General features: G+C 43.7%; 1 protein-coding gene across 2 annotated transcripts in view; it reads left to right on the top strand.

The window, feature by feature from the left end:
• LOC110504230 (alpha-(1,6)-fucosyltransferase) overlaps positions 1-23,695 on the top strand; it is a 160,931-nt gene extending 137,236 nt beyond the window's left edge. For both annotated transcript variants that reach the window (XM_036962384.2, XM_036962383.2), the window contains exons 5-11: positions 1,842-2,004; positions 2,247-2,361; positions 8,218-8,455; positions 14,467-14,713; positions 19,286-19,462; positions 19,882-20,032; positions 20,220-23,695. In XM_036962384.2, the coding sequence (XP_036818279.2) occupies positions 1,842-2,004; positions 2,247-2,361; positions 8,218-8,455; positions 14,467-14,713; positions 19,286-19,462; positions 19,882-20,032; positions 20,220-20,549 (1,421 nt within the window). In that variant the 3' untranslated portion in view covers positions 20,550-23,695. The remainder of the gene's footprint in view (positions 1-1,841; positions 2,005-2,246; positions 2,362-8,217; positions 8,456-14,466; positions 14,714-19,285; positions 19,463-19,881; positions 20,033-20,219) is intronic.
• The last annotated feature ends 3,193 nt before the right edge of the window (positions 23,696-26,888 follow it).

The raw sequence follows: 26,888 nt of genomic DNA, 5'->3' as shown, positions 1-26,888 counted from the left end.
CCCAGGCAAACAGACACACACACGCACACACCCAGGCAAACACACACACGCACGCGCGCACACACACACACACACCCAGGCAAACACACACGCACGCACGCACACACACACACACACACATACAAACACGCACGCGCACGCACGCGCGCACACACACACACACACACACACACACACACACTCACACACACACACACACCTTGGAAATTAGGACAGGAGGCAGTGAGGAGCAGTATTCCCAGGCAGGATTCCCTGTCCACTCCTCCATTCCTCTTTCCTCCTATTTCAGACAGAAAACTTAATTCCCTTTTCTTCACTGTAACATGAGCGCCACAAACAACTGTTCTTCTGGATCGGCTGCTTCATTATACTGCCACAACCCTTAGTGTCATTTGAAACATTACGAAAACAGGCTACATGAAGACAGTTAAGGATTGATTACTATGACTGTTATTATGTGAGTATGGAGTGACCTAGTAAACCTGATATCTGATACCTGATGTAACAATGCTTTAAAGGCTACTTAGGCTACTTGTCCCGTATAAACAATATAACAATGCTGTAAAGGCTACCTGAGGCTACTTGTCCCGTATAAACAATATAACAATGCTGTAAAGGCTACCTGAGGCTACTTGTCCTGTAGAAACAATATAACAATGCTGTAAAGGCTACCTGAGGCTACTTGTCCCGTATAAACAATATAACAATGCTGTAAAGGCTACCTGAGGCTACTTGTCCTGTAGAAACAATATAACAATGCTGTAAAGGCTACCTGAGGCTACTTGTCCTGTAGAAACAATATAACAATGCTGTAAAGGCTACCTGAGGCTACTTGTCCTGTAGAAACAATATAACAATGCTGTAAAGGCTACCTGAGGCTACTTGTCCTGTAGAAACAATATAACAATGCTGTAAAGGCTACCTGAGGCTACTTGTCCTGTAGAAACAATATAACAATGCTGTAAAGGCTACCTGAGGCTACTTGTCCTGTAGAAACAATATAACAATGCTGTAAAGGCTACCTGAGGCTACTTGTCCTGTAGAAACAATATAACAATGCTGTAAAGGCTACCTGAGGCTACTTGTCCTGTAGAAACAATATAACAATGCTGTAAAGGCTACCTGAGGCTACTTGTCCTGTAGAAACAATATAACAATGCTGTAAAGGCTACCTGAGGCTACTTGTCCTGTAGAAACAATATAACAATGCTGTAAAGGCTACCTGAGGCTACTTGTCGTGTAGAAACAATATAACAATGCTGTAAAGGCTACCTGAGGCTACTTGTCCTGTGGAAACAATAGCAGGTCAGTTCTATATTAGTAATATGGCTCTGACCTTGTAGTACTAGAATGTCCTTAACTTAACCGCTGTGACACCATTTCCCATGATGTGTAATGAAGTAGGAAGAAGTGGGCCCAGGCCAGAGACTGATCTAAGGACAGTTTGCCCTTTCCCTTTTAAAGCTTAAGGGTTAATCCTGGATGTTAATCCTGGATCTGTCTCTAAGGGCAAACTTTATTGTCCATTGAAATGGATATGTTTATTTTCACTGAGTCACCCAAGAGTCTGTAAACAGCACAAGTTCAGCGGCAGAGCAGCGCCCCTGGAGCAGGTCTGAGGTTAAGTGCCTTGCTCAAGAGATCAGCTGACTGTGTGTGGTGTGAGGTCCTGTGTGTTAAGCTGATCCAGGATCTGTGTCTAAGGGGCTACAGAAAATCTCAGCTGAGTGTGTGCATTATCTTGTTATCTTGTTTTCTCCAGAAATGCATTCCATTTAATCATAAAGATGTTTGACAAAAACATACATTTCCCTCCTGTGAGTGACTGTGTTTATTTCCAGGGCCAGGTAGGAACCAGGAGGAGCTGCGGAGGAAGATAGAGAACGGGGTGAAGGAGATCTGGTACTTTGTCCGCAGTGAGGTCAAGAAGCTGGGTCACATGGAGCAGGGGGACCTGCAGAAACACAGCGACACACTGCTGCAGGAGCTGGGACACCAGCAGAGGTACTGTACACACACACACGCACACACTTAAGCCTTAGGCTTCTATAAGGAGCATAGACCCTTGATGAATGTCCTCAATCTCACTCGGTTTGGGGCAAGTTTTTCTGGGTCGCACCAGTTGAGGCCGCACCAGAACACACATGGATAACAAATGTTACATAATGCACCTCGGAAGCCTTACAATGTTGTGACCCAGCTGTGACCTCTAACCCTGTGTTAATGTACTGTGTGTGTGACCCCAGGTCGATCATGACTGACCTGCACTACCTGAGCCAAGCTGATGGAGCAGGAGACTGGAGAGAGAAGGAGGCCAAGGACCTGTCTGACATGGTACAGAATAGGATCACATACCTCCAGGTAATGTTACTGTATGTCTACAACACAGACCAACACCTAGTACCATACCAACAGTTATGTCTACAACACAGACCAACACCTAGTACCATACCAACAGTTATGTCTACAACACAGACCAACACCTAGTACCATACCAACAGTTATGTCTACAACACAGACCAACACCTAGTACCATACCAACAGTTATGTCTACAACACAGACCAACACCTAGTACCATACCAACAGTTATGTCTACAACACAGACCAACACCTAGTACCATACCAACAGTTATGTCTACAACACAGACCAACACCTAGTACCATACCAACAGTTATGTCTACAACACAGACCAACACCTAGTACCATACCAACAGTTATGTCTACAACACAGACCAACACCTAGTACCATACCAACAGTTATGTCTACAACACAGACCAACACCTAGTACCATACCAACAGTTATGTCTACAACACAGACCAACACCTAGTACCATACCAACAGTTATGTCTACAACACAGACCAACACCTAGTACCATACCAACAGTTATGTCTACAACACAGACCAACACCTAGTACCATACCAACAGTTATGTCTACAACACAGACCAACACCTAGTACCATACCAACAGTTATGTCTACAACACAGACCAACACCTAGTACCATACCAACAGTTATGTCTACAACACAGACCAACACCTAGTACCATACCAACAGTTATGTCTACAACACAGACCAACACCTAGTACCATACCAACAGTTATGTCTACAACACAGACCAACACCTAGTACCATACCAACAGTTATGTCTACAACACAGACCAACACCTAGTACCATACCAACAGTTATGTCTACAACACAGACCAACACCTAGTACCATACCAACAGTTATGTCTACAACACAGACCAACACCTAGTACCATACCAACAGTTATGTCTACAACACAGACCAACACCTAGTACCATACCAACAATTATGTCTACAACACAGACCAACACCTAGTACCATACCAACAGTTATGTCTACAACACAGACCAACACCTAGTACCATACCAACAGTCATGTCTACAACACAGACCAACACCTAGTACCATACCAACAGTTATGTCTACAACACAGACCAACACCTAGTACCATACCAACAGTTATGTCTACAACACAGACCAACACCTAGTACCATACCAACAGTTATGTCTACAACACAGACCAACACCTAGTACCATACCAACAGTTATGTCTACAACACAGACCAACACCTAGTACCATACCAACAGTTATGTCTACAACACAGACCAACACCTAGTACCATACCAACAGTTATGTCTACAACACAGACCAACACCTAGTACCATACCAACAGTTATGTCTACAACACAGACCAACACCTAGTACCATACCAACAGTTATGTCTACAACACAGACCAACACCTAGTACCATACCAACAGTTATGTCTACAACACAGACCAACACCTAGTACCATACCAACAGTTATGTCTACAACACAGTTCAACACCTAGTACCATACCAATAGTTATTTCTACAACACAGTTCAACACCTAGTACCATACCAACAGTTATGTCTACAACACAGTTCAACACCTAGTACCAGACCAACAGTTATGTCTACAACACAGACCAACACCTAGTACCATCAACTTCTGATGGTCTGTAGTATGTGTGCTGAGTAGGCCAGTATGGAGATGCAGGTACAGGATATACCATTTAGCAGCTGCTTTTATCCAAAGCGACTCACGGTCATGCATACATTTACATTTTTTGGTGGCCCCGGGAATCTAACCCCTAGTTCTGGCGTTGCAAGCACCATGCTCTACCAACTGAGCCACACAGGACCAGAGCTCCTCTCTGTCACTGGTACACATATACCCCTCTGTCGGTGTGTAACAGGATGTGTAACAGGATTCAGACAGCTGGTGGTGGGATGTGATTGCCGCCTCCCCTGTGAGTTAGGTTAATATCTGCAAGATGTTTCTCTCCCTCCTGACACACTTGTAATTATGTTGTTGTTGCCAGGCTTCATGACAACGTATCACTCAACAGTGTAACCATATTGAGAACCGTTCAACCTGCTTTGTGTCTTGTGAAGGAGCTGAGCTAGCTAGCTAGGTTATGCAACTATCTTTTCAGTATTTAACACGAGAGTGCCAACTCAAACTGTGTTATATCATAGAAAATGTGTGTGTGTGTGTGTGTGTGTGTGTGTGTGTGTTAATATGTGCATGAATGGGAGTGTGTGTGTGCGTGTGTGCATGGGAGTGTATGTGTGCGTGCATGGGAGTGTGTGTGTGTGTCTGTGTGCGTGCGTGCATGGGAGTGTGGGTGTGTATGAATGGGAGTGTGTGTGGGTGCATGGGAGTGTGTGTGTGTGTGTGTGTATGTGTGCTGTGTATGTGTGCGTGCATGGGAGTGTGTGTGTGTGTGTGTAGGTGTGTGTGTGTGTGCGTGCATGGGAGTGTGTGTGTGTGTGTGTGTGTGTCTGTGTGCGTGCGTGCATGGAGTGTATGTGTGTGTGCATGGGAGTGTGTGTGTGTGTCTGTGTGCGTGCATGGGAGTGTGGGTGTGTATGAATGGGAGTGTGTGTGGGTGCATGGGAGTGTGTGTGTGTGTGTGTGTGTGTGTGTGTGTGTGTGTGGGTGTGTGCGTGTGTGCGTGCATGGGAGTGTGTGTGTGTGTGGGTGTGTGTGTGTGTGCGTGCATGGGAGTGTGTGTGTGTGTGTGTGTGTGTGTGTGTGTGTGTGTGTGTGTGTGTGTGTGTGTGGGTGTGTGTGTGTGTGCGTGCATGGGAGTGTGTGTGTGTGTGGGTGTGTGTGTGTGTGCGTGCATGGGAGTGTGTGTGTGTGTGTGTGTGTGTGTGTGTGTGTGTGTGTATGTGTGCTGTGTATGTGTGCGTGCATGGGAGTGTGTGTGTGTGTGTGTGGGTGTGTGTGTGTGTGCGTGCATGGGAGTGTGTGTGTGTGTGGGTGTGTGTGTGTGTGCGTGCATGGGAGTGTGTGTGTGTGTGTGTGTGTGTGTGTGTGTGTGTGTGTGGGTGTGTGTGTGTGTGCGTGCATGGGAGTGTGTGTGTGTTTGGGTGTGTGTGTGTGCGTGCATGGGAGTGTGTGTGTGTGCGTGTGTAGGAGTGTGTGTGCATGTGTGTGTATAGGCTAGTTAATGATATGTTTTGGACGATCATCAAACTGTCCCCTTTTGTTTTTATGTCAGATGATCCGCCACCATCCTCAGACAAATGCTTTTATCTTTGGTGTAATTGTCATGTCTGGAAAAGGCTTAAAACGAAGGTCAAAATCTAGGTCATGTGACATGATATCCCAAAACACAGGGCCGTAATTGATGAGGAATGTTGAGAGCAAAGTAGAGGTTGTTAATGAGTAATAATGAATCCCTCTGTGCTATTAATGTTAACTATCTAGTGATTCACTTGATGTGTGGGTGGATTGGTCCGATAGCATATTGGCTGTGTGTGATGGAGGAGCAGTGATCTTGCCTGTCCTGCTGTTCCTACCTCAGCTATCCATCACCAGTCAATGGAAGGGGGCGATCCCTCTGCTGCTCTACCCCTTATATACTCTACACACACACACAATCACTCCCTCTATCTTTCTTTCTCTCACAGATCCCCAGTCCCCACCATACATCTCCTATCAGCTGCCAGTGACTGATGGTTGACCTTTCCATACCCCAACTCCACCCCCCCCCCCTCCAGTCACAAACACACACAAAATCAAATCAAGTTGAAAAGAAGAATACAAATATACAGAATATTCCTAAACATGCATCTTGTATGCAACAAGGAACTAAAGTAATACTGCAAAAAAAACACAACAAAGGAATATATCTTTGTGCCATAAGTGCAAAGCATTACTGTATGTTTAGGTCAAATCCAACACAACACATCACTGAGTAACTGCCTCCTTATTTTCAGGAATTGTGGTAGCTGTATCATGGTATGGGTATGCTTGACATCGGCAAATACTGGGGAGTTTTTCTCAGGATGAAAAGAAACAGGATGGAGCTAAGCAAAGGCAAAATCCTAATGGAAAACGTGCTTCAGTCTGCTTTACACCAGAGACTGGGAGAGGAATTCACCTTTCAGCAGCAATAACCTATAACACAAAGACAGTGAATGTTCCTGATTGGCCAAGTAACAGTATTCCAGTCCCTGCTGCTGAAAAGCATCCTCATAGCATGATGCTGCCACCACCATGCTTCACAGTAGGGGTGGTGTTAGACGGGTGATGAGCGGTGCCTGGTTTTCTCCAGACATAGCACTTTGCATTCAGGCCAAATAGTTATATTTTTGTCTCAACAGACCATAGAATTGTTTGCCTTATGCTATCAGAATCTTTCACATTTCTTTTTGAAATCTCCAGGCGTGCTGCCATGTGCCTTTTTCTCAGGAGTGGCTTCCATCTGGCCACTCTACCATAAAGCCCAGATTGGTGAAGTACTGTAGAGACAGCCAAGGAAGTCTGTAGTTCTGTCAGAGTGGTCATTGGGTTCATGGTCATCTCCCTGACCAAGGTCCTTCTTGCCCGGTTGCTCAGTTTGGTTGGTCGGCCTGCTCTAGGAGGTTAGTTCCATATTTTTTGAAGACCACTATGCTCGTAGAAACGTTCAACACTCTAGAAATTGTTTTATACCCTTCCCCAGATATATGCCTCATCACAGTTCTATCTCTGAGATCAAAGAACAGTTCCTTTGACTTTATGGTATAGTTTGCTCTGACATGCACTGTCAACTCTGAACTTATATATACTGGTGTGTTTCTTTATAAATCATGTCCAAACAATTGAATTGGCAACAGGTGGGCTCCAATCAAGTTGTAGTGACATCTGAAGGATGATCAAAGGAAATGGGATGCTCCTGAGCTCAATGTGGACTGTCTAAGGAAATGGGATGCTCCTGAGCTCAATGTGGACTGTCAAAGGAAATGGGATGCTCCTGAGCTCAATGTGGACTGTCAAAGGAAATGGGATGCTCCTGAGCTCAATGTGGACTGTCAAAGGAAAGGGGATGCTCCTGAGCTCAATGTGGACTGTCAAAGGAAATGGGATGCTCCTGAGCTCAATGTGGACTGTCAAAGGAAAGGGGTGTGGATACATACAGTAACAGTGAAATGTTTTTGACACACCTACTCATTCCAGGGTTTTTCTTAATTTGTACTATTTTCTATATTGTAGAATAATAGTGAAGACATCAACTATGAAATAACACATGTAATCATGTAGTAAACAAAAAAAGTGTTAAACAAATCAAAATATATTTTATATTTGAGATTCTTCAAAATAGCCACCATTTGCCTTGATGACAGCTTAACACACTCTTGGCATTCTCTCAACTAGCTTCACCTGGAATTCTTGAATGAGTAGGTGTTCTAAAACGTTTGACCAGTAGTGCATCTATAATGATGACAGACACACACCCCCCAGCCCCTACAGTCTCAGAGCTGTAATCCTAGATCTTAGTTAACATGTTGTCAACCTGATTAGTAGGATCAGGAGATGAGTTAAGAACATCACGTAAATGGATTCTATCTTCAGACCCTCCCTGACTCCCTCCCCTCCTGCAGGACTGACGGACTAGAGTAACAGAACAGAAAAAACAGACACACTGGTTTGAAGTATTAAATTGTAGGCAATGGGCTCAAATCCTTCTTTCTGGGACAATGTGTCTGTCTGTCCGTCTGTCTCTCTATGGTCTCTATAAGAGGGCACTCTGAAATACACTTTTGGCTCTGAAATGTGTGACAGTGTCTCGACTCTTTCATCTTCACCATAACTTTAGCTAACAAGGCACCTCAGGTCTCCCTGTGTTGTAACAACTGTACCTCGTCTCTCCCCTTCTCCCCTCCAGAACCCCCAGGACTGCTCCAAGGCCAGGAAGCTGGTGTGTAACATCAACAAGGGCTGTGGCTACGGCTGCCAGCTGCACCACGTGGTCTACTGCTTCATGATCGCGTACGGCACCCAGCGTACCCTCATCCTGGAGTCCCAGAACTGGCGCTACGCCACGGGCGGCTGGGAGACCGTCTTCCTCCCAGTCAGTCAGACATGCACCGACCGCACCGGAGTCACCACCGGACACTGGTCAGGTGAGTTGACCGTGACCTTTGATGAGGGGGTCGTGTCCATGGTAACATACTTCACACAGAGCACACGGTACCAAGTAACAGAATGACATTATACATCTAGTTCATCGTTTATGGTACAGGGAGATTGATGATGACCATTGTACTGCTTTGAGTCTGCCTCTGCTCTCTTTTATGCTTGAGAGAGAGACCCACCAGTCCCAATGTGGAAATCTGACAGCAGGGATATGTCATCCAGGCTGGGGAATTTCCTAAATAATAATTAAAAAATACTTTTAATATTTATTCCAAGGCATGATTTAAATTCTGCACACTCGGATATTCACATGCCCACTTTATTTGTTTCTTAGTTTCTCTGTAAATGTAATTCTGTTGATTAATGAATTATTTATCTTTTGTTTTAAATTGCAAAATGATCAGGTTTGAAGGTAAGACCAGGTGCAGACAGTGTCGAAGTAACAAAAGTGTATGAAATCGAATACAGGCAGGCAAAGGTACAGGACGGCAGGCAGGCTCAGGGTCAGGTCAGGCAGAGGTCTGTAATCCAGAGTAGTGGGGAAATGGTACAGGATGGCAGGCGGGCTCAGGGTCAGGTCAGGCAGAGGTCGGTAATCCAGAGTAGTGGGGCAATGGTACAGGATGGCAGGCAGACTAAAGGTTGGGGCAGGCAGAAAGGTCAAAAACGGGAAAACTAGAAAACAGGAACTATCGACAAGACAGGAGCAACAGGTTAAACGCTGGTAGGTTTGTTGAACCAAATGAACTGGCACAGACAGACAGAAAACACAGGTTTAAGTACCCAGGGGATAATGGGGAAGATGGGCGACACCTTCAGGGGGGTGGAGACAAGCATAAGGACAGGTGAAACAGATCAGGGTGTGACACAAAATGGTGATTAGAGTGTTGACTGTCTTTAATGATTTTGTTTGGTGAAATATTCCAGTTCATTCAAAGCGACATTTCTTCTTTTCATTTGCTCTTTTTTATGAGAACGAAAGCAGACATTCTCTTGTCTTCTCTCCATCCCTCTCTTCTCTCTCTACATCCCTCTCACTCTTTCTTCCCTCCGTGGGGATGTCCCATTGTAAAAGTACCTCATTCATATTTCATTGACTTGATAAATGTGAAGTAAAACTGTTCTTGCTAATTATTACTCTCTATCAGAATGTGTCGTCAGCACTCCTACTCAGAGAAGGAGGGTCAAGGAGTACAATCTGTCTTAGCCATTTATATAGAAGAGTCATTAAAAGGCTTAGTCATAGTGATTTCCACCACTAGCAGTGCTGCAGGTGTGACTGTGTTATCTGCTTTCTGCTGTTGTACTTGTTCACCCAACGCCCATGGATGTTGGAACTTTCATTGTTTCCACTGTAACTATAACTACTTGGATTGTTTGTAAATGTATTGTTCAGTGTCCTTTGAAGCTTATTGACCGGGCTTACTTGTTAGTAATGAGAACAGATGTATTTATCTGACTGATTTAAGAATGGTTGAATGGATAAAGACTGAAACTAGTTATTCCAGATTCTGTATGTTTGAATGTTGTGTGGTGTTTAAATAATAAGAACTGGAAAACAGGGAGTCCGAAGGCATTGGTTCCCAACCAGGGTTACTAGGACCCCCGGGGGTACTTGGCCTATCCACAGGGGGTACTTTAGAATACTCATGAGATCATAGGCCTATTGGTAAAATGCACATGAGAGGGTACTTTACTGGCAGAGCAAAATTCAGATGGTGGTACACTAACCGAAAAAGGTTGGGAACCACTGTCCTAGGGGATACAGGCAGAACCAGCCAGCAGCAGTGTTAGTCTAGAGCAGTGGAGAGGAGAGAGAGAAACCTACCAAAAAACAGATTAGGCAACAACAAATTTAATCCATTTTAGACTACTTCCTGGACAAAATGTTAATAGTGAAGGTGTAAACGTGGCAGTAGAAAACCTAAACAGTATATTTGACCTCCCAGCATCCCTATCAAAGCAAAAAAATTCAAGCAGAAAACCTAAGAAAATTTAAAACAATGACAAATGGTTTGATGAAGAATGCAAAAACCTGAGAAAGAAATTCAGAAACCTATCCAAACAAAAACATAAAGACCCAGAAAACTTGAGCCTACACTTTCACTATGGTGAATCACTAAAACAATGCAGAAATACGTCAGAAATCAGCTCAATGTAATTGAGGAATCCATAGCCTCTGAACACTTCTCGGAAAATGGAAAACACTAAACAAACAACATGAAGAGTTATCTATCTAATACGGAGATGTATGGATAACCCACTTATCCAATCTTTTTGGCCCTATAACAAAGAACAAAGAACAAACAGCAAAAACATATACATGATCAAATACAAATGTTAGAGTCAACTATTAAAGACTACCAGAACTCCCTGGATTCTCCAATTACATTGAATGAACTTCAGGACAAAATACAAACCCTACAACCCAAAAAAGCCTGTGGTGTTGATGGCATCCTAAATGAAATGATAAAATATACAGACCACTAATTCCAATTGGCTATACTTAAACTCTTTAACATTATCCTTAGCTCTGGCATCTTCCCCAATATTTGGAACTAAAGACTGATCACCCGAATCCACAAAAGTGGAAAACAATTTGACCCCAGTAACTACCGTGGGATATGAGTCAACAGCAACCTTAAGAAAATCCTCTGCATTGACATTAACCGAACACTTGTACATTTCCTCAGTTAAAACAATGTACTGAGCAAAGGTCAAATGGACTTTTTACCAAATTACCGTATGACAGACCATGTGTTCACCCTGCTCACACTAATTGACAAACAAACAAACTAAAACAAAGGCAAAGTCTACTAATGCTTTGTTGATTTCAAAAAAGCTTTTGACTCAATTTGGCGTGAGGGTCTGCTTTAGAAATTGATGGAAAGTGGTGTTGAGGGAAAACATACGACATTATAAAATCGAATCAACACAAACAATAATGTTGCAAAAAGCACACATTTCTTTCCACAGTGCCATGGTGTGGGACAGGGATGCAGCTTAAGCCCCACCCTCTTCAACATATACATCAACGAATTGGCGAGGACACTAGAACAGTCTGCAGCACCCGGCCTCACCCTACTAGAGTCAAATGTCTACTGTTTGCTGATGATCTGGTGCTTCTGTCCCCATCCAAGGAGGGCCTACAGCATCACCTAGATCTTCTGCACAGATTCTGTCAGACCTGGGCCTTGACAGTAAATCTCAGTAAGACAAAAATAATGGTGTTCCAAAAAAGGTCCAGTTGCCAGGACCACAAATACAAATTCCATCTAGTAAACATTGCCCTAGAGCACACAAACTATTCATACCATGGCCTAAACATCAGCGCCACAGGTAACTTCCACAAAGCTGTGAACAGTCAGAGAGGTATGAGAGACAAGGTAAGAAGGGCCTTCTATAGCATCAAAAGGAACATAACATTTGACATACCAATTAGGATCTGGCTAAAAAATACTTGAATCAGTATAGAACCCATTGCCCTTTATGGTTGTGAGGTCTGGGGTCCGCTCACCAACCAAGAATTCACAAAATGGGACAAACACCAAATTGAGACTCTGCATGCAGAATTCTGCAAAAATATCCTCTGTGCACAACGTAAAACACCAAATAATGCATGCAGAGACAAATTTAGCCGATACCCGCTAATTATCAAAATCCAGAAAAGAGACGTTAAATTCTACAACAAACTAAAAGGGAGTGATTCCTAAACCTTCCATAAAAAAAGCCATCACCTACAGAGAGAAGAGTCCCAATAAGCAAGCTGGTCCTGGGGCTCTGTTCACAAACACAAACAGATCCCACAGAGCCCCAGGACAGCAACACAATTAGACCCACCTTCATGAGAAAACAAAAATATAATTACTTGATCAATTACAAAAAAATGAAGAAAAAAAACTGAGCAAACTAGAATGTTATTTGGCCCTGAACAGAGAGTAGACAGTGGCAGAATACCTGACCACTGTGACTGACCCAAACTAAAGGAAAGCTTTGACTATGTACAGACTCCGTGTGCACAATGCCCTCAAACTGAGCTGCATTTCCTAACCTCGTGCCAAATGTATAACCATATTAGAGACACCCCTCAGATTAGAGACACCCCTCAGATTAGAGACACCCCTCAGATTAGAGACACCCCTCAGATTAGAGACATCCCTCAGATTAGAGACACCCCTCAGATTAGAGACACCCCTCAGATTAGAGACACCCCTCAGATTAGAGACATCCCTCAGATTAGAGACACCCCTCAGATTAGAGACATCCCTCAGATTAGAGACACCCCTCAGATTAGAGACATCCCTCAGATTAGAGACATCCCTCAGATTAGAGACATCCCTCAGATTAGAGACATCCCTCAGATTAGAGACACCCCTCAGATTAGAGACACCCCTCAGATTAGAGACATCCCTCAGATTAGAGACATCCCTCAGATTAGAGACACCCCTCAGATTAGAGACACCCCTCAGATTAGAGACATCCCTCAGATTACACAGACCCGCAAAGAATTCAAAAACAAACTCAAATTTGATAAACTCTCATATCTATTGGGTGTAATGCCACAGTGTGCCATTTTACCAGGTAACTTGATTGAGACACATTCTCATTTACAGCAACAACCTGGGGATATAGTTACAGGAGAGAGGGGATCATTGAGCCAATTGTAAACTGTGGATGATTAGGTGCCATTTGGACTTGGAACTATTTCCACATATGACATTTGAAATGTGTTTATTATTTTGGAACTTTTGTGAGTGTAATGTTTACTGTTCATTTTTATTATTTATTATCTATTTCACTTGCTTTGGCAATGTAAACATATGTTTCCATGCCAACTGAACTGAGAGAGGAGAGATGGATAGAACCACAGCAGAAGCCGAGACAGAGCTGCATTTCCTGACAAAATGTAAAAAATATGAAACCGTTAGTGTCATTTCCCCAAATTTGAAACCCTTATTTTACCCTTGATTATTGTTGTTAATGTTGTCCCGTTGAAAATATTGATAATTATTATTTTAATTGTGTTAATATTGTAAATCTCAACATTGTGTGGAAGTGAAACACTTCTTCTCCCTGTGTTCTGCTGTTATGCCATGCTCCTCATACCTCATTATGCTTCTCAGTGCATCTTTACTGCTACATGCATCAAAACACCATGCTGGAGGCTCAGGAGTTGAGAATTGATATCAATTCAATTCAGTCCTAATCTATCACTACCTACAGTATCTCTCTCTCTCTCTCTTTCTCGCTGTCTCCCTCACTCCCACCCCTCTCTGTCTCCCCATCCCCCCCTCTCTCTCTCTCTGTCTCCCCCCCTCTCTCTGTCTCTCTCTGCCCCACCAACTCTCTCTCTGTCTCCCCATCCCTCTCTCTCTCTCTCTCTCTCTCTCTCTCTCTCTCTCTCTCTCTCTCTCTCTCTCTGTCTACCCCACCACCCCTGTCTCGCTCTCTCTCTGTGTCTACCCCACCACCCCTCTCTCTCTCTCTCTCTCTCTCTCTGTCTACCCCACCACCCCTCTCTCTCTCTCTCTCTCTGTCTACCCCACCACCCCTCTCTCTCTCTCTCTCTCTCTGTCTACCCCACCACCCCTCTCTCTCTCTCTCTCTCTCTCTGTCTACCCCACCACCCCCCTCTCTCTCTCTCTCTCTCTCTCTCTGTCTACCCCACCACCCCTCTCTCTCTCTCTCTCTCTCTCTCTCTCTCTGTCTACCCCACCACCCCTCTCTCTCTCTCTCTCTCTCTCTCTCTGTCTACCCCACCACCCCTCTCTCTCTCTCTCTCTCTCTCTCTCTGTCTACCCCACCACCCCCCTCTCTCTCTCCCAACCCTCTTTCTCTCTGTCCCCCCCCCCCCCTCTCTCTGTCTGTCTTCCCCGCCCCATCTCTTTCTCTCTCTCTGTCTCTCACTCTCTCCATCTGTCTCTTTCCCTCTCCCTTTCTACCGTCCCTTACACTCTTTATTACCCCCCCTCTCCCTCTCTACCTCTCTCCCCCCCAGGTGAGGCTAACGACAGAGACATCCAGGTGGTAGAGTTACCCATCGTTGACAGTCTCCACCCACGCCCCCCCTACCTGCCCCTGGCTATCCCAGAGGACCTGGCCCAGCGCCTCCACCGGCTCCATGGAGACCCGTCCGTGTGGTGGGTGTCTCAGTTGGTCAAGTACCTGATCCGGCCCCAGGCCTGGCTGGAGAAAGAGATCCAGGATACCACCGCCAAACTGGGCTTCAGCCACCCCATCATAGGGTAGGTGGACGCAATACACACACTAGAGTGCTACACAGATCTGTTTTTTGGCGCCGCACCCGCCCCACGTCGGCCACATCAATTCCAGCCCCACCCAATACCCGAGATCAGGACAGATTTCTGTCCACAACCCCACCAACCCAATCTACGCACCTAAAGTTGTTCGAAAGCAGATCCGTTAGCAGCCATATAACATAAATTATTAATTCATTGTGTTTATGACTCCAGGATATTAGGCTTTTTTACTATTATTATTATTATTAGGTTATTATTATTATTCCTATTACTTCTATTAGTATGACTAATATTATTATTATTATTATTCCTATTACTTCTATTAGTATGACTAATATTATTATTATTATTCCTATTACTACTCATAGTATTATTATGACTAATATTATTAGTATTACTATTCTTATTCTTATTATTACTATTATTATTACTATTCTTATTCTTATTATTACTATTCTTATTACTATTATTATTATTATTATTATTATTATTATTACTATTATTATTATTGCTAGTATTATTAGTAGTAGTAGTAGTATTACCATTATTATTTTTATTATTATCATTGTTATTACTACTATTAGTATTAGTATTATTAATATTATTATCATTATTATTACCACTATTAGTATTATTATTATTACTATTATTATTTGTATTATTATCATTATTATTACCACTATTAGTATTATTATTATTAGTAGTAGTATTACTATTATTATTTTTATTATTATCATTATTATTACCACTATTAGTATTATTATTATTAATATTATTATCATTATTATTACCACTATTAGTATTATTATTATTACTACTACTACTAATATTATTACTAGTATTACTACGGTTAGTATTATTAATACTATTATTATTATTATCATTATATTATTATTACTATTATTATTTTTATTATTATGATTATTATTATTATTATTATTATTATTACTATTCTTATTCTTATTATTGCTGGTATTACTATTATTATGTGTTGTTGTCTTAGGTCTCTCTTTATGTAGTGTTGTGTTGTCTCTCTTGTTGTGATGGGTGTTGTTGTCTTAGGTCTCTCTTTATGTAGTGTTGTGTTGTCTCTCTTGTTGTGATGGGTGTTGTTGTCTTAGGTCTCTCTTTATGTAGTGTTGTGTTGTCTCTCTTGTTGTGATGGGTGTTGTTGTCTTAGGTCTCTCTTTATGTAGTGTTGTGTTGTCTCTCTTGTTGTGATGGGTGTTTTGTCCTATATTTGTATTTTTAATCCCAGCCCCGTCCCCGTAGGAGATCTTTTGCCTTTTGGTAGTCCATCATTGTAAATAAGTATTTGTTCTTCACTGACTTGTCTAGTTAAATAAAGGTCAAATAAAATGAATTAAAACATAAAAAATAGCCTTCTTACATAATTAAGCCTATAGCTGACAAAACGATACATTCAATATCGTTTAGATAATCAAAGAGTTTAGGCCTAATTCAAATTTAAATACACCATTCCCAGAATCTAAATATAGGCTTAAAAAATAGGATATAATTATTTAATAGTCTAATGAACTGATAATTAACGGAATAATCAAAAACAAATAGGCTGCTTGTTCTTTGTGCCGGCTGTGTATCCATCTACCACGTTGGTGTCCTTCCGAACTGGGGATTTTACTCGTGCAGCGCCTGTTTCCACGGTGATGTTGTAGCCTATTTCCTTATCATAGCCTTTATTTTTATTTCTAGGCCTACGTCAGCCGTTTTTGCATGAGCTAGACTATCCAGGGAAGTAAACTTGGCAACGCATCATATATTCTCAGGTGTGGAGAGGGAACATAAGCACCACATGGATACAGTAAGAGGCAGTTCCCAGCTCTACACTCTAAATGCGTGCGTGGCTAGTAGCCTTATGTCTGCCTCACCGCTGACAGAATACAATTCACAACTCAATGCAACACAACAAGCTCCTTGGTTTTTAAAAAGTGTTGAATCTTGATTTGAAATGTTACCGACCCACATTGTAATTGTTCTGAACCGCAAGATGACCCATTGAAAGAATGTTTTCATTTTTTTGGCGGCTCACCCACGGGGAAACGTGGATATCCAACCCGATGCAGGACTCTACCACACACATGCATGAGCACACGTACAGGGCATTCCTTTTTCAACATTTTGTTACATGACAGCCTTTTTCTCAAATGGATTAAATTCATTGTTTTCCTCATCAATCTACACACAACACCCCATAATGACATCACAATACCCCATAATGACATCACAATACCCCATAATGACATCACAATACCCCATAATGACAAAGTGAAAACAGATTTTGAGAATTTTTTGCAAATGTAAAAAAAAAAAAAGACTGAAATAGCTTATTTACATAAGTATTCAGACCTTTTGCTATGAGACTCGAAATTGAGCTCAGGTGCAATCTGCTTCTATTGATCATCCTTGAGATGTTTCTACAACTTGATTGGAGTCCACCTGTGGTAAATTCAATTAATTGGACAGTGTATGTCAGAGACCAAGCAATGAGGTCGTAGAGCTCAGAGACAGGATGGTGTCGAGGCACAGATCACAGTCCCCAAGAACACAGTGCCCTCCATCATTTGTAAATGGAAAAAGGTTGGAATCGAGACTCTTTCTAGAGTTGGCTGCCAGGCCAAACTGAGTAATCGGGGGAGAAGGGCCTTGATCAGGGAGCTGACAAGGAAGCCGATGGTCACTCTGACAGAGTTCCTCTGTGGAGATGGGAGAAACTTCCAGAAGGACAACCATCTCTGCAGCACTCCACCAATCAGGCCTTTATGGTAGAGTGGCCAGACGCCACTCCTCAGTAAAAGGCACATGACAGCCCGCTTGGAGTTTGCCAAAAGGCACCTAAAGGACTCTCAGACTAGATTCTCTGGTCTGATGAAACCAAGATTGAACTCTTTGGCCTGAAAGCCAAGCATCACATCTGGAGGAAACTTGGCACCATCCCTACAGGGAAGCAAGGTGGCACCATCCCTACGGGGAAGCATGGTGGCACCATCCCTACAGGGAAGCATGGTGGCACCATCCCTACGGTGAAGCATGGTGGAACCATCGCTACGGTGAAGCATGGTGGCACCATCCCTACAGGGAAGCATGGTGGTGGCAGCATCATGTTTTTCAGTGGCAGGGACTGGGGGACTAGTCAGGATGGAGGGAAAGGTGAATGGAGCAAATTACATAGACACCTTGATGAAAACCTGCTCCAGAGCGCTCAGGACCTCAGACTGGGGCGAAGGTTCACCTTCCAACAGGACAACGACCCTAAGCACACAGCCAAGACAATGCAGCAGTGCCTTCAGGACAAGTCTCTGAATGTCCTTGAGTGGCCAAGCCAGAGCCTGGACTTGAACCTGATCAAACATCTCTGGAGAGACCTGAAAATAGCTGTGCAGCAACGCTCCCATTCAACCTGACAGAGCTTGAAAGGATCTGCAGAGAAGAATGGGAGAAACCCCAAATATAGGCGTACCAATCTTGTAGCGTTATACCCAAGAAGTCTCGAGGCTGTAATCACTGCCAAAGGTGCTTCAACAAAGTACTGAATAAAGGGTCTGAATAGTTGTGTTAATTTGTCATTATGGGTATTGAGTGTAGATTGGTGAGGGGAAAAAACTATTTGATCAATTTTAGAATAATGCTGTAATATACAAAATGTGGAAAAAGTCAAGGGGTCTGAATACCTTCAGAATGCCCTGTATGTACACCGTTCTTTTTTGTCCCTGTCTTTATCTATTTCTCTTTCTATATACTTCTCTCTCTCCCAAGGGAAACACCTGCACACACAGGCACACACACACACACACACACACACACACACCACATTCTCTTCATCTCTCTCTATCTCCACTGAGTGATGCGATTGAAATGTGAAAGCAGCTCTTTTCCCTTTATGTTGTGGGAGGGAGGGAGGGTGCAGGTAGAATGCTGTGAAGTGCTGGGTTGTCTGTCTCCGTGGTTTGTAGTGAGCAGTGGAATCTCTTCTCAGACCTTCTCAGGAAGTAACAAACTATAAGGAGTGTAAATACATGTACCCCTACTGTGCAGAAGGCTATGGCTACATCCCAATATTCTGAACTGAGGGAGACATTTAAGAGCATTGGGACCAAGTCTTTGATGCCTGAGCTCTATAGGGCTTGTAGATAGACTGGTGTGAACTGAGAGGCCAGTTGAAAGGGCTGAATAGGCAGATCTCCAAAGACCTGCACTGCTCTTAACAATGTGATTCCTGTGTGTGTGAGAGAGAGAGACCTGTAAAGAGAGGGAGAGAGTCAGACAGAGAGAGATGAAGAAAAAGAGGGAGGGAGGGAGGAAGGGAGGGAGGGATGCTCCAGCCACTCTCCACACAACCCACTCTATCTACCATCCATCACTTTAGGAGAGGAGCGCTCTGATTCACACACACACACACACACACACACACACACACACACACACACACACACACACACACACACACACACACACACACACACACACACACACACACACACACCCCCTCTCCTAACCCAAGTCCTCTGACCCATCTCCTTTGTGTGTCCTCTCCTGTAGGGTCCATGTGCGACGGACAGATAAAGTGGGGACAGAGGCAGCCTTCCACCCTATAGAGGAGTACATGGTTCATGTAGAAGACCACTTCCAACATCTGGCTAGACGCATGCTGGTGAACAAGAAGAGAGTCTACCTGGCCACCGACGACCCCGCACTACTAAAGGAGGCCAAGGCTAAGTACGAATGCCTGGCTGTGTGTGTGTGTGTGTGTGTGTGTGTGTGTGTGTGTGTGTGTGTGTGTGTGCCACTGGCAGTGTGTGTGCCACTGGCAGTGTGTGTGTGTCTGCAGGAAAGTCTTATGTTATAAATGTACTGACTATGACTGAGATATGAAGTTGTCTCAGCTAACTGTCTGAAGATGAAGTGGCTCTGGATAAGAGCGTCTGCTAAATGACTAACATGGACATGTATTGTGTATGTGTTTGTGTGTATGACGGAAAGCTATATTTAATGTGTGTCAATATCAGTTTAGTGTTATGATAAAGTACTAAGGACACAGGAACAAATTACACTCTCACGTTGCCTTATTCACATTGATATCTGTATGATACTTTAGGCAGTCTATATCTGACTGCCTCGGTCTGTGTGTGTCTCAGGTACCCAGACTATGAGTTCATCAGTGATAACTCCATCTCGTGGTCTGCGGGGCTACATAACCGCTACACGGAGAATTCACTGAGAGGAGTCATCCTGGACATTCACTTCCTGTCACAGACCAACTTCCTGGTCTGCACCTTCTCCTCACAGGTGACCTTTAACCTCTCACCTTCTCTTCCACTCTCATCCACTGTTTTTCCTGTCTCCCACTGATCAGGGACCCTACTATAACCTATGTGGTCCTGCAGGTTTTCATGCAGAATATATAAATAACAGAGGTGATAGAATTCCCTGGTATTCAGACCTATAAATGGTCATGATTGTTGTGTTCCTCCAGGTGTGTCGTGTGGCATATGAGATCATGCAGACCCTCCATCCGGACGCCTCGTCTCACTTCCACTCCCTGGATGACATCTACTACTTTGGTGGCCAGAACGCCCACAACCAGCTAGCCGTGTATGCCCACCAGCCCCGCAGCCCCGACGACATCCCCCTGGAGCCCGGCGACCTGATCGGGGTGGCGGGGAACCACTGGGACGGAAACTCCAAAGGCATCAACCGCAAGACGGGCCGTACCGGCCTCTACCCGTCCTACAAGGTGAAGGAGAAGATCGAGACCATCAAGTATCCTACGTACCCCGAGGCAGACAAGATGCTGAATCAGTAGAGAGAGACTGAGATGCAGACTGAGATGCAGACTGAGATACAGACTGAGATGCAGACTGAGGTACAGACTGAAATGCAGACTGAGTTGCAGACTGAGATACAGACTGAGATGCAGACTGAGATGCAGACTGAGATGCAGACTGAGATTTAGACTGAGGTGCAGACTGAGGTGCAGACTGAGGTGCAGACTGAGATGCAGACTGAGTTGCAGACTGAGATACAGACTGATATGCCGACTGAGATGCAGACCGATATGCCGACTGATATGCCGACTGAGATGCCGAAGGAGATGCAGACTGAGAGACAGACTGCAATGCAGACTGAGATGCAGACTGAGATGCAGACTGAGGTGCAGACTGATATACAGACTGAGATACAGACCGATATGCCGACTGATATGCCGACTGAGATGCCGAAGGAGATGCAGACTGAGATGCAGACTGCAATGCAGACTGAGATGCAGACTGAGTTGCAGACTGAGAGACAGACTGAGATGCAGACTGAGACGCAGACTGAGATACAGACCCGAGATACAGACCTGAGATGCAGACTGAGATACAGACTGAGATGCAGACTGAGATACAGACTGAGATGCAGACTGAGATACAGACTGAGATGCAGACTGAGATACAGACTGAGATGCAGACTGAGAGACAGACTGCAATGCAGACTGAGATGCAGACTGAGTTGCAGACTGAGATGCAGACTGAGATGCAGACTGAGACGCAGACTGAGAGACAGACTGAGATGCAGACGCACACTGCTCACTTATGAGAGGAGAGAGACCCTCAGCCCGGTAGAGGGGACGAGGAGGAAAGCACTTTGAACGAGTGGTGGTGTTTGTCGGTGGAAGGGTTTGCGTGTGTGAGTGTGTTCATGCTTGCTTGCATGTGTGCGCGTGCGTGAGTGACAGAGGAGTATCTACAGAGTATCTACAGGGTATCTGACGTACTCCTGACCCTCGGGGACTAGGACCCTCCAGTGGATCCCTCCATCAGGATGGTTAATAAGACAACAATGAACGAATGAATGAACGACAAGAAGAAATACACGAAGGATAGCACTCCGGTGGAATGATGAAGGGATCGTCCAATCGCAGCTCTTTATTTAAATAATAACTGAGAAACCTCAGAATGATGACTGAAACAAAGAATTATAAAGAGAACCAATTGTGAACTACAAGAACCAACAAACAAACTCTTGACTTTCTCCTCTCCTCCTGTGCTGTTCTCTTCTCTGTTCTCTTCTCTGTTCTCTTCTCTGTTCTATTCTCTGTTCTCTTCTCTGTTCTCTTCTCTGTTCTCTTCTCTGTTCTCGTCTCTGTTCTCTTCTCTGTTCTATTCTCTGTTCTATTCTCTGTTCTATTCTCTGTTCTATTCTCTGTTCTGTTCTCTTCTCTGTTCTATTCTCGTCTCTGTTCTCGTCTCTGTTCTCGTCTCTGTTCTCGTCTCTGTTCTCGTCTCTGTTCTCGTCTCTGTTCTCTTCTCTGTTCTCTTCTCTGTTCTCGTCTCTGTTCTCTTCTCTGTTCTCTTCTCTGTTCTCTTTGTTCTATTCTCTGTTCTCTTCTCTGTTCTCTTTGTTCTCTCTGTTCTCGTCTCTGTTCTCGTCTCTGTTCTCTTCTCTGTTCTCGTCTCTGTTCTCGTCTCTGTTCTCGTCTCTGTTCTCGTCTCCGTTCTCGTCTCTGTTCTCTTCTCTGTTCTCTTTGTTCTCGTCTCTGTTCTCTTCTCTGTTCTCTTCTCTGTTCTCTTTGTTCTCGTCTCTGTTCTCTTCTCTGTTCTCTTCTCTGTTCTCTTTGTTCTCGTCTCTGTTCTCTTCTCTGTTCTCGTCTCTGTTCTCTTTGTTCTCGTCTCTGTTCTCTTTGTTCTCTTCTCTGTTCTCTTCTCTGTTCTCTTTGTTCTCTTTGTTCTCTTCTCTGTTCTCTTCTCTGTTCTCTTCTCTGTTCTCTTTGTTCTCTTTGTTCTCTTCTCTGTTCTCTTCTCTGTTCTCTTCTCTGTTCTCTTCTCTGTTCTCTTCTCTGTTCTCTTCTCTGTTCTCTTTGTTCTCTTTGTTCTCTTCTCTGTTCTCTTTGTTCTCTTCTCTGTTCTCTTCTCTGTTCTCTTCTCTGTTCTCTTCTCTGTTCTCGTCTCTGTTCTCGTCTTTGTTCTCTTTGTTCTCTCTGTTCTCGTCTCTGTTCTCTTCTCTGTTCTCTTCTCTTCTTGTGGACTGCATCGACCTCCCATTCTTGTTGTAGCCAAATTTTTTCTTCCTTCCTTCTTTCCTTCCTGCCTCCCATTCCTCTCCTCCTTTCACTCCTTTCTTCACTCACTCCATTTCAATTTACCCCAACTTATGCATCTTTTCTTTTCCACTCCACATTGTGCTTTTGGATAAGTGATTTTAATATTTTAATATTTGTTGTTGGTGTGTGTGTGTGAGAGCATGCTCCTGTGTGAGCATTCGAGCGTATGAGTGTGTGTGTGTTGTGAGTCCAAATATGGTGCCTACAAAGGAAAATGGCTTCTGTACGTCTTCTCTCCAAATGTCTCTGTTAGAGTGTCAAAGTGACGTCAGAGCCATAAGGACTCAGGCCTTGCCATACAGATACTGTACATGCAGAATACTGTACATGCAGAATACAACATATGCAGAATTCTGTACATGCAGAATACTATACATGCAGAATACTGTACATGCAGAATACAACATATGCAGAATTCTGTACATTCAGAATACTACATGCAGAATACTACATGCAGAATACTACATGCAAAATACTGTGCATGCGAAATACAACATATGCAGAATACTACATGCATAATTCAGTATATGCAGAATACTGTACATGCAGAATATTGCATGCAGAATCCTGTATATGCAGAATACTACATGCAGAACACTACATGCAGAATACTGTACACTCCAGTCCGGACTCATTTAACTACGTCTTACTCATATTCTGTTCTTAATGTCATTTTTTAAAACTTTTTTAATATTATTGAATTCTAAAGGAAAACAGAAGAACGAAAATCTACATTTTAAATGATTACGAACAATGATTATCAACAAATAATGAAAAAACAATTGATGAAGATAATGATGTCCACCATGAAGCAATGCTAATATTGAAGTTGCTGGGCATTGTCTTTGAATAAAATCAGATGAAATCAACTGATCGGCTCAACTTGTTTGTGTCTCTGTGTGTCTGTACCCACAATCCACTCAAATGCCTTGTTGTTCAGAGTAGTTGTACGGATGCTCACACACATTGTACCTCCTTGATTATTGCAGCCACGTTAAAAATAAATCAAACTCTATTTGTCACATGAGCCGAATACAACAGGTGTAGTAGACCTTACAGTGAAATGCTTACTTACAAACCCTTAACCAACAGGTGTAGTAGACCTTACAGTGAAATGCTTACTTACAAACCCCTTAACCAACAGGTGTAGTAGACCTTACAGTGAAATGCTTACTTACAAACCCCTTAACCAATAGGTGTAGTAGACCTTACAGTGAAATGCTTACTTACAAGCCCTTAACTAACAGTGCAGTTCAAGAAAAAGTTAAGAAAATATTTACCAAATAAACTAAAGTAAAAAATAATCAAAAGTAACACAATAACGAGGCTTTATACAGGGGTACCGGTACCGAGTCAGTGTGCGGGGGCACAGGTTAGTTGAGGTAATTTGTACATGTAGGGGTGAAGTGACTATGCATAGATAATAAACAGCGAGCAGCAGCAGTGTACAAAATAAATGGGGAGGGGGGGGGGGGTCAATGTAATAGTCCAGTGGCCATTTGATTCATTGTTCAGCAGCAGTCTTATGGCTTGGGAGTAGAAGCTGTCAAGGAGCCTTTTGGTGGTAGACTTGGCGCTCCTGTACCGCTTGCCGTGCGGTAGCAGAGAGAACAGTCTATGACTTGGAGCACAGCTGGTTAGGAGCACGTAAAACGGCAGCCACCCCTCTGGCGCCATTCCTTGTGTTTACTTTAAGAACAATGTGTTATTCAAATACATAGAAAACGTGTCATTACCAGCTGCACTGTCAAACTGCCTTTTGACAGGCTATTGGTGAGCCTGTGAACCTTTGTGTGAGTGGTAATTTGTCTGGGTACGTGTGTATCCAGACAGAGAAAGAGAGTGAGAGAGAGGGGTAATTGTTGCTCTTTTCTGTCAACAAGCAAAAGCAAATTAGGTCTTCAGTGACAGTCCCAGAATGACCAATCAAAAGAAGAGATCTCTCGCTCTCCATCCTCACCCTGTCTCTCTCCATCAACCGCCCCCCCAGCGCTCACTCTCTCCCCCCCTCCCCCATAGGTGTTTACCAGAGAGAGTTAGCTTCCGTTCTCTTATTTTTTTAAGAAAAGCCAGAGGCCACGAGAAGGTTACTTTAATTAAACCCCACAGAGAGACATGATGAGTGAGCAGCGTGTCTTAAACTCACATTTAAACAGTCTCTTTGCTCAATTATTCTGCTAATTAACCACCACAGAGCTGTTCTCTCTCACAGAAAGAAGGGAGAAAAAGAGACAATCTGGCAGCTTCATTTTCTCATTCTCTTCTTGATTAATTTGTTCTTCTCTGTCTTGGTCAGTGATAAACATGGTGATGCCCCTGTGTGTGTTTCAGAGGACTATGACACCAATGTTAATGAGACTGGCCAGACTGGCAGCTGGTATGCTCCCTCTGTCTGCAGTATGCCCACACACCTAGCTATCTCACACAGCAAATGGAACAACCAGGCTGATTCCAATTTGAGATCAATGTTCCTTCTAAAGGCCCTGCAGGCTATCATATTATGTGAGGCGGATGCAATATATCCATGGTAGTAGCAATATGACTCCTATGTTCAAGTGTTCATGTACAGTGGATGTACCACCTAGGGCATTTTGGTAGTTGGAACATGAAACCTCTGTCAGTGACATCAATAGCCATCATTAGATCTCTTAGTACCATACCAGCTCTGTCAATGACGTCACCACTGTCACTCCACTGGTATATAATAGATCACCTCAGGCCCATTACAACACAGCTGGTGACATCAGTGTCTGAGGCTGGATCACTCCTTGTCACGTTCTGACCATAGTTCTTTTGTATTTTCTTTGTTTTAGTGTGGGCAGTCTATGTGGGTGGGCAGTCTATGTGGGTGGGCAGTCTATGTTTTCTGTTTCTATGTGGGGTTTCTTGTTTGGCCTGATATGGTTCTCAATCAGAGGCAGGTGTTAGTCATTGTCTCTGATTGGGAACCATATTCAGGTAGCCTGTTTTCTGTTGGGGTTTGTGGGTGGTTGTTTTCAGTCTTTGTGTGTCTGCACCACATAGAACTGTTTCGGTTTTGAATTTGAAGTGTTCAGTTTTTTGATTATTTATTAAATTAAGATGAATACTAACCACGCTGCACTTTGGTCCTCTCCTTCTTCCACCCAAGACAACCGTTACAAGATGAATACTAACCACGCTGTGCTTTGGTCCTCTCCTTCTTCCACCCAAGACAACCGTTACACTCCTGTTGTTCTCTCTCTGAGCCCTGGTCCTCCTCATCTCCCCTCCTCCTCCTCCTCTTCCTCCTCCTCTTCTCAGAATGGGCCATTAATTAGTGTCTGAGGTTGCAGCAGGATGACATAGTGTTAGTGATTTAGTGTCTGAGGTTGCAGCAGGATGACATAGTGTTAGTGATTTAGTGTCTGAGGTTGCAGCAGGATGACATAGTGTTAGTGATTTAGTGTCTGAGGTTGCAGCAGGATGACATAGTGTTAGTGATTTAGTGTCTGAGGTTGCAGCAGGATGACATAGTGTTAGTGATTTAGTGTCTGAGGTTGCAGCAGGATGACATAGTGTTAGTGATTTAGTGTCTGAGGTTGCAGCAGGATGACATAGTGTTAGTGATTTAGTGTCTGAGGTTGCAGCAGGATGACATAGTGTTAGTGATTTAGTGTCTGAGGTTGCAGCAGGATGACATAGTGTTAGTGATTTAGTGTCTGAGGTTGCAGCAGGATGACATAGTGTTAGTGATTTAGTGGCTGCATCGCTACACTGGCGGCAGGAGAGGGATTGCAGCGTGACTCCAATCACTTCACATGTCACACATCCTTACTTTTATACCCAGCTCTCCACCTCTCCAGCCATCCCCTCATCTTCCTAACCTCATCCCCTCATCCTTCTAACCTCATCCTCCTAACCTCATCTCCTTATCCTCCTAACCTCATCCCCTCATCCTCCTAACCTCATTCCCTCATCCTCCTAACCTCATCTCCTCAACTTCATATCCATATCCTCCTAACCTCATCCCCTCATCTTCCTAACCTCACCCTCATAACCTCATCCCCTCATCCTCCTAACCTCACCCCCTTATTGTCTTAA

The sequence above is a fragment of the Oncorhynchus mykiss genome, chromosome 25 (genome assembly GCF_057628025.1).
Source record: "Oncorhynchus mykiss isolate SJ-2025 chromosome 25, ASM5762802v1, whole genome shotgun sequence".
Taxonomy (NCBI): Eukaryota; Metazoa; Chordata; class Actinopteri; order Salmoniformes; family Salmonidae; genus Oncorhynchus; species Oncorhynchus mykiss.
Note: the sequence above shows the minus strand (reverse complement) of the source record. Positions and strands in the feature narration are given on the sequence as shown.